Below are 8,810 nucleotides of genomic sequence, written 5' to 3'. Positions count from 1 at the left end.
CTCCGAGAACTAGTCAGAGTCACACTGGGATGGAGTTGAACCCAGCCAGGTGGAGATGTTAGTGATGTGAAGAAAGGGTCTGCCCTCTAATCACACCCTAGGGGCACACCTGGGCACATTCCTGCTTCAAGAGGACAGGGCCCTGCAGCATGTGCAGAGTGTAGCTCAGAGTTCTGGCCTCCAGCTCTGACTTGGCTGGAGCTCTGCTTTAGCCCTGGGTTTTGTGCTGCTGTGTGCAGAGATTCTGTGAGGGGGCCGGATGCATTGTGCACATTCTGCCCTCTCACTCACTGTGCATGCTGAGTCCCCCACCCCTCTGTTTTGCACACTTGGTCCCCCTCACTCAGTTTGCAGCTTAAGGGCACTAGCTCTTGGCCATGATGACAGCTGCAGCTGGGTGACTAGGGCTGTTTCCCCATCGCACTCTCCTTCCCTCGCTGTGGATTACAGTCATCCGGCTCACCTGGTATTTGCATGTCTGCAGCGCTTGTCATTGGCGAGGGGAGCCAGAGGCGGGCCCCGGGGACACGCCCGGCTCGCTGACTCACTTGCACAAGCCCAAGTTGTACTTCTCCTTTTTGAATGTCACCACTTCCCCATCCTGCTCGGACAAGATTGCTCAGGGAAGCCCTCGCTTCCTGCACAGCTTCTGGGGCTCCAGGGACCACGCACAGGAGCATGGCCGCGTGCCCTCAGGTACATGGCTGGGAGACAGTGCTAGGTGGGCGGGATTTGCTCCACTGAGACCTTGCTGGGTGTGAAGGGTGCCATGGGGGCAGGTGCTGAGGTGGGGACAGGCTGGGAGCGTGGGCGGCCAGCAGGGCTTTCTTGGGGGCACTTGGCCAAGTATAGCAAATGTGGCTGGGATCCTTTGCTCATGTGCCCTGCCTGGGGCAGAGCCTGCTATTAACCAGGAAGTGACACAACCTGCCCTGCAGCCTCTGGCACTCGGAACATTAGCATGTGGGTCCTCACCCATCTCCAGCCCTGAGGAAACTCACCTCAGAGCAGGCCACCTCCCCCCAGGACAGCCACACACCTGGGTTCACTGTCCTAGTCTCACTCCCTACACCCAGGGGTATGGGCATGCTCCCTCCTCACCCCCCAGGAACCTGCCAGCCTTGCTCCCCCACACCTATGCTCACCTGTGCTCCCCACCACACATGCTGCAGCCTCACTAGCTGGCCTGTATGTTCACAGGGACACTCCTTGGCTGGAGCACCCAGCCTGCCCCTCCTGTGGGTTAATGTTTGACAATACATTGAGTCAGTCACTGTAATCAGCGCCCCAGGCGGGAGGGCCGTTCACCTTGTACTTGGGAGATGGGGGAGTCCCTTCCCCATGCAGTGAGCCGGCTCTGGAGAGGGGTAGAGGATGAACGAGACTGGCCAAGGCCTGCCTCAGCCTCTCCTCCAGGTGCAGTTGTATGGGAACCGAGCGCCGTGTTGCTGCCCCTCAGAGCCCAGTGAGGGCTGTATGCACTCAGTTGTTTGGGCCCAGCAGGGCTTGGGCTGGGGCTGCCCGGGCAGGGCCCTGCCATTGTTGTCTAAGGGAGTGGCTTGTTGCAGCTGTTCTTGGCATTGCTAGGGTCCCTTGTTTGTTTGAGGGGCTGCTGAACACCCTCCCAGCGAACATGGCCCCAGCTTTCACTGACCAACTGCACAGCAGCCCAGCCCAGCACCAGCTGTTCCGGTCCTGGGCACTGGACGCAACTGCTTTCAGAGCTGAGTTTGGGGCTGCACCTAGGGTGACCAGATAGCAAATGTGAAAAATTGGGACAAGGGGTGGGGGGTAATAGGAGTCTATATAAGAAAAAGACCCAAAAATCGGGACTCCCCTATAAAGTCGGGACATCTGGTCACCCGAGCTGCACCGGGCCTAGCTTTGAGCCCAGCCTGGAGCTCATGAGCAGCTGGGAGGGCAGGAGCCATCACTCAAGGGCAGAGTGGTTCTGGCTCCAGAGCCTTCTTAGCCAGAAATTCTTGGATGGGAGCAGCAACAGCAGTTCTGCTGCACACGAGCCTTCTCCTCCATCTGATAGCAAGAAGGACTCCCTCCAGCCAGCCCCTGGAAAGGCCCGAACATAACAAAGGCAGGTACCTCCTAGTAATGGCTTCCAGGCAGTGTCAACATCTTGCAGCCAGCCCCCTACAGCAGCTAGCATCACTCATGCCTTGCTGTGGTTTGAGCAGGGAGGGGTTCCTGACAGCAGCCTACTGCTGCCAGCACGGATAGGAGCCCTAGCGTAGATGGCTCCCCTCCACCCCCATTAACACTGTGTCCCGTGCAGCTCCCCAACCCCCCACCATGATTAACACTCTGCCTCGTACAGCCCCCCACTCCCATGGCATTATATAGTGGCACTATATTTGCTGTATTATTATCTATCTCTTTCCTAATGATTCCCAACATTCTGTTTGCTTTTTTGACTGCTGCTGCACATTGAGTAAATGTTTTCAGAGAACTACCCACAATAACTCCAAGATCTTTCTTGAGTGGTAACAGCTAATTTAGACCCCAGCATTTTAGATGTATAGTTGGGATTGTGTTTTTCAATGGCCATTACTTTGCATTTATCAACACTGAATTTCACCTGCCATTTGGTTGCCCAGTCACCCAGTTTTGTGAGACCGTTTTGTAGCTCTTCACAGCCTGCTTTGGACTGAACTATCCCAATGCTGTCCTGCTGCGGGGGCTGATTTCCAGCACCTGCCTGCTGGGCTCATCTCTAAACAGGGCTGGCTGCTCCCCAGCCTGCTCCTTCACTCTCACTCTGTGACCCTCTCCCCAGGGGGAGGCGCTGTCTGTAAGGACTCCACATTCCCCGCAGAGCACAATGGGAACACCCTCCCAGCCAGGCATGGTGTGCTCTTCCCACTCCTCGGCCTTAGGCGCTGTCTCAGCCACCGCCCGCTGCTAACACACAGCAAATGCCTGGAGTGTCCCCATCACAGTTGCAGGGTCACCACTATCCTGCTTCCTCCATTCCCCTAATGCTGGCTGTGGAGGGCAGAACACAGGGCCAGTCCCTGCTCACTCCTCGCCATCCGTCCAGGAGCTGGGCTCCGAACTCCTGGCTCTAGGATGGAGACATTGGCTTGGCTCTGCTGTTTGGAGGCAGCGGAGCTGCTGCCCGATTGGAATCGTTCCTTTTCCTGTGTGGTCGAGTCCAGCCCATGTGAGGCAGTGCTGGCAGCGCTGAGTGCGTGATCAATTCCTCCTTCGTTAGCACTGTCTGTCTGAAATCCCACAGCTGTGACGTGAGGCAACGGTCCTGCAGCAGCAAACTCCCAGCTCAGCACTGCTCCGAGCCCCGGTGCAGCAGCTAAGGGGCGGAGTGGGAGGAGCCCTCGCTTGTGCTCAGCAAAGTAGCTGAGAGCTCATTGCCCTGGGTCTCAGAGCCGCCCCTGCAGGTATAGCAGTGTGCTGTGTCCACAGTGCCATACCGAGTGTACAGCTACTCCAAATCCCCCACCAAACATGGCCACTAGCACCAGCGTCTTGGCTGAGCTTGCTCACTTTGACTGCATGGGGCAGGGGCTTTCTCACAGCCCGGCTCTGAGGTTTGCTGTTGCGCTCGGCGCAGACCACAATATGCAGTCGCTCCCCTCTGTGCTTGGACCTTTGCCGATGGTATGGCCTAAGCTGTCCATGAGCCCAGCCATCCACATCAGCTGCCAATCTAGGCACTCAGCTCTTATGGCAGGGGCCCAGTTCCCAGGTGCACTCCGGCAGCACAAAGCAGCTGGAACGCCAGCAGGTCCGTCCCACTCAGGATTTCCCCTGTGTTGTATGTGAGGTGGCTGCTCCTGTCCACACACACTCACCGTCACCATAACTTGGCCGCAAGAGGAGCCAGTCTCTGCTGTTAGGTTGGCCTGCAGCTCCCTGGAGATCTGAGAGTCTGTTACTCTGAGAGCATCTCCCCTTCTAGGCCGTCTCACAAGCCGCTCTGTTGTGGGAACACAGTATCCCTCAGAATGGGACTCCCAGGCCTAGCAGCCTTTCCATGGGGTCCCAGCTCTTAGCCATGCACCTCTGCCCAAACCCCAGCCCTCCCTCCTAGGGGGGCAGTGGTAGCCCTGGGAACAAGCACCGCCCTTAACAATAGCACCATCCTTTTATCTAACCCAGGTCATGCCAGGAGCAGAGCCAGGTCAGGATCTCTAGAAAGGTTACACAGACTCCCTCGCCCCCAGCTAGACACACATGGACTCTCTGCCCCGCACCAATGCAAATGCCTCCCGTCCCGGGTCAGTCCAAGCCAGGTGCTGCTGGGTGGGTGGAGTTCAGGATGGTTGGTCGGTTACAATCCCTCATCTCCAGGATGAGTTTATGAAAGTCCCCGTTTGCCAGCAGCTCCCTTCCTGCCCTTGCTCAGGGCGCCAGCTTCTTTCCCTCCTGTTCCTGTGTCTCCTCTTTCAGCCCTTCCCCGTCCCGCCCAGTCTGCTCCTCGGCGCCACCCCCCACGGGTCAGAGTTAATTCTGCGGGGTTGGCTGGCACTGCCCTCACAGCCGATCAGGTTTGTGCAGAGTAGCAGGGAGGGGGAAAAGAGGGAGGGCAAGGAGCTCCACACTGCGCTGATGTTAAATGCCACCAGGAGGCGCTCTCCACTTCGCTCAAACGCACTGGGTGGCTGGAGCAGTGACAGGTCAGGAGCAATGGAAGGCAATACTGCCTGCACATCCCTAGAGTGAGCTGGGACATGCAGCCCCTGAGCCGGTCCTTCTGCAGGCTCCTTGGCTGCCCAAGCCACCTTTGGGCTGCCTCTGTTCTTGGGCAGCCAGGGCTTGCTCAGCCTCCGAGCGGCTCTACCTTGTGCTCAGGCTGGTCCATGGTTCCTGGGAGTAGAAGGGGGCAGTGTAGAGACCAGCTGCCAGTCACATGCTCACTGAGGAGTCCCTTATGCCTGGGCTCTCCTGAGTGGGAGGGCAAGAACTGCTACCTCAAAGGCCCCGTTATGGTGCCAGAGCAGGCAGGGGCTTTAGGGTAGCAGGGTAGCAGACTCACTGAATAGTCTCTTGTGCACCCCTTGTAATTCTTCTGGAACCCTAATTGGAATTCTGTTAATCAGTGGTGGCTGGGCCCTCTGCCCCCTGGATATTCTCTGGGGTGTGTGAGGGAGTCACAGAGCACATGCCCAGACTGCCCGCATACGGTGCATTTACTAACACCTTGACATGCCCCTGCCCCATATGGCCATGTACCAGCATCCAGACACTCTCAAACCTGCCACCGCGGATGCATCCCTCCCTCTGGCTGCTGTGAAACTTGCCGCCTCTGGGGTTGCAGCCAGGCAGGCGAAGCCCCCAAGGTGGAGCCTGAGAGCAATAAAAATAGCTGGGCTGCTGATTTTCAGCGACAGCAGTGCACACAGCTCTGTGTTTAGGGGAAAATATCTCCCTTTATGGGGCTCGCAGCCCAGATGCCGCAGCATTGTGCTAGGCCAGAAAGTCTCAAGGCAGAAGAGCTCAGCACCCGTGGGCAGCCAAGCTGAGCTCTTGTGAAAGTCTGACTCCAAGTGACCATAAAGAGAAATGAAACCGACCATGCTCCTCTTCTACCACAAAATGCAAACCCGAAACCAGCCCCATCGGTGAGGAAAAACACGTGGCTGCCTGCCCTTCTCTAAATAGCCTAGCTAGAACCGTGCTTAGAGCAAGGTTCTTCTGACAGCACACACTGGCTGCCCTCCTCTCCCCTGTCCCTTAGAGCTGGTCCTCCTCTACCTTAGTGCTGTCATTCACATCTTGGCTAAGGTGACCACATTTTCCAGATCAAAAACAGGGACACTTTTGTGGCAACCTTAAGAATCCCCACAACCCTCACCTCAGCACCTTTCCTGCCAAAGGTGAGCTGCTCTGCGGGGCTCTGGCATTGGGTAATATAAACACATAGCACAGGCAGGAACACGCAATGTTTTTTTTAAAGTCCCAGCTCCTGGGTTCAGGTGAAACTAAAAATCTCAGCTTGCATTAGAAAGTCAGTTTCTAGTCCTGGTGATTGCAGAGAAAAGCTGGAAACCGTGACCCAAGAGCAGCCTGAAGCTCACATATCAGAAGGCAAAGAGAAATACGCAACATTTATTATTTTAAAGACAGGCTCATGAGTTTTTGGGGCCTGATTCTTGATGTTTGATCACTTGGGATTGGTGACATGGCACAGAGTACACAAAATATATTAACCTCTGCCCCCAACTTCTCCTTTAAGAGAACCACACATGGCAGATGCCAGTCATGGGATGCAATGCACTCTTGGCTGGTGCTCAGAGAGATGGAGTGTCTGTACTGAATAGAACAGAGCAGAGCCCCCAAGTTCCCAAGGTTTGTCTACACTGGCCTTTTCTACCTCTGGTTAGGCGTTTGCCAGTTAAGTTGAGGCAGGTAACATGTTGGTAAAGGCTAGTGTGGACACTCTGTTGATGTCTGCGTGTTTCCCTAGGGCTCAGTCCTGGGACTGGAGACTGGATTCTTCCTTCTGAAACCTAAGAAATCAAATGCAAAGAACTGTGTTAAGGCAATATATATATATTGGATCTTTGAAAAGAGCCAGTTTTCAAATGCTGGAAGCAAAATTGAGTGTGGGAGGAAAAACATTTTCTATTAACTTTTTATTCAATTTTTTAATATATATATATATAAAAACTCAAAGATAAACTATACAGAAATGTCTCATAATATATTAACCATTTGCTAACTAACCTTAGCTATATTTGAAACAGTTAATTATATCTGTAATATGAAAGGTTAAAATATAAATCAGTTATTTGTATTGCACATGCACAAAATTTGTTTATAAAAATCCAGCTAATTAAAGAACTATTATTAAATTAAGATAAAAAATAGAAGCAACATTCAGAGGGAGATAGAACCGAGGAGGAAAGGAAGTGGACAGAGAGGAGGGTGAAGCGAGGGGGGTGGCATGCATTTAATAGGGTCATTCAGATACTTCCAGGGAAGCATCCCATGACTCTGAGAATTTTTCTTGGGTATTTCTGTTACGGTATATGATGCTTCCCATCTTAGGCCATGATCCAGTCCTCAATTGTTGGTTGCTTTTTGGATTTCTATTTTTGTAGTACTAGTCCTTTAGCAATTTTTAGCCAAAGTTTTTCAGATTTATTCAGCTTCCTATTAACATCCATTAGATTTAAAATAACAAGTTTAGCTTATAAGGCAATTTTATTTGATAGGAAAAAATTAACTGCAATTAATTTCTGCCCAAAACATACAGATGCAGGAGCATTCCCAGAACATATGGGATACGTTAGCACCTGCTGAACCAGCGCCAACATTTGCCTGGCTTAGTGGCGCTGGTTTTGAACAGTCAGAGATGGGTGCAATGCAGCCTCCATATGATTTTGTGCTGGATTAAGCTTAAACAGAGAGCCAAGGAATAGGTCAGAGCATTGGCTAAAATTTGTTTCCATTGATTAGGAAAGAACAATTGGCCTCGTTGCTCCTCCCATTTATTTTTTAGAGAATCTGTGTTTAATTCAGATTTGCTGGCCAAGTTTATACATAGTGTTACCATAGGACAGGGGTCGGCAACCTTTCAGAAGTGGTGTGCCGAGTCTTCATTTATTCACTCTGATTTAAGGTTTTGTGTGCCAGTAATACATTTCAACGTTTTTAGAAGGTCTCTTTCTATAAGTCTATAATATATAACTAAACTATTGTTCTATGTAAAGTAAATAAGGTTTTTAAAATGTTTAAGAAGCTTCATTTAAAATTAAATTAAAATGCAGAGCCCCCCAGACTGGTGGCCAGGACCCAGGCAGTGTGAGTGCCTCTGAAAATCAGCTCGCGTGCCACCTTCGGCATGTGTGCCATAGGTTGCCTACCCCTGCCATAGAACTTGGCAATATGGACAATATTTGGAGAAATGAAAGCCGTTCAGGTGGCTCAGGGGTAGTGTAGGGATGGGGGCCAAACAAATGGGAGATTGCATGGATGTATTGCCATTCATATTGTCAAAGGGAGGGAGGGAGGTATCATTTTCTATAAATTGGCTGATGGTCAAAATCCCTTTCCTAATCCAATCTGGTTGAATGATGGGGTTGCCTGCTAGGCAGAGTTTTGAGTTACCCCTGATAGAGGCCTTGGTGTGTAGAAGGGGGTGAACTTTAACTTCAGCAGACATCGTACACCAAGTGTTTCTGGCTGCTGTAATCTGGTTGGTAATAGTTGCTCTTTAGGGAATCGGTCATAATCCTAGTGCAGTGCACTGGAAAGGGGTTAAGGAGTGACCAACTAATTTTCCAGCTGGAGACCATCAGGGGCTCCACAGCACGAGGGAATGAGGTGCTGTGCTGCTTGGATAAGAATTATTGCCTGATGTTGAAGTGCAAAGTTGGGAAATCTGAACCCACCTGTATTGACAGGGAGCTGTAATCTGTGTAAGGAAATTCTGGGCTTGTTGCCAGCACCCCATAAAGAAGGGCCTGGAACTGGTGTGGATTTTGGTAAAATAAAAGGAAGGAATATGGCTATGGAGGGAGGTCAGAATCACAGGGATCCTGGGCAGGCCATTCATTGTAATGATGTTGGTTTGTCCTCAAAAGGGGAGATGCAGTACCTGCCACCTGTTGAAATCATTTGCTAATTGCATGATTAATGGGGCTAGATTAACCTGGACTATGTTTTTAATTTCCTTAGGGAACAGATGCCAAGATAGCTGATGTTTGTCTGTTGCCACCTAAATGTCCCTATAGGAGATCCACTTCCAACTAAATCCAATGCGATCTTCATTGCTTTCAACTTATCCCAAGTGATCTGGTAACCAGAGAATTTTCCAAAGTTATCTATTG

The 8,810-nt window shown here is 51.7% G+C and overlaps 1 protein-coding gene across 4 annotated transcripts in view; it reads left to right on the top strand.

The window, feature by feature from the left end:
* Window positions 1–533: 533 nt before the first annotated feature.
* Window positions 534–8,810, top strand: part of ELF4 (E74 like ETS transcription factor 4) — a 39,295-nt gene continuing 31,018 nt past the window's right edge. The window contains exons 1-2 of one of the 4 annotated variants that reach the window (XM_065556359.1): window positions 559–696; window positions 8,659–8,778. Coding sequence is in view for 2 of the 4 variants with exons in the window: in XM_065556360.1 (XP_065412432.1) it covers window positions 583–696 (114 nt within the window). In the remaining 2 variants the exon portion in view is untranslated. Of the gene's footprint in view, window positions 697–8,658; window positions 8,779–8,810 lie in introns of all 4 variants that reach the window. The other 3 variants (XM_065556360.1, XM_065556358.1, XM_024111695.3) reach the window with 3 other exon arrangements.

Source organism: Chrysemys picta, chromosome 9 (assembly GCF_011386835.1).
Source record: "Chrysemys picta bellii isolate R12L10 chromosome 9, ASM1138683v2, whole genome shotgun sequence".
Classification (NCBI taxonomy): domain Eukaryota; kingdom Metazoa; phylum Chordata; order Testudines; family Emydidae; genus Chrysemys; species Chrysemys picta.
The sequence above is the reverse complement of the archived record's forward strand: the minus strand, read 5'-3'. Positions and strand labels throughout refer to the sequence as shown.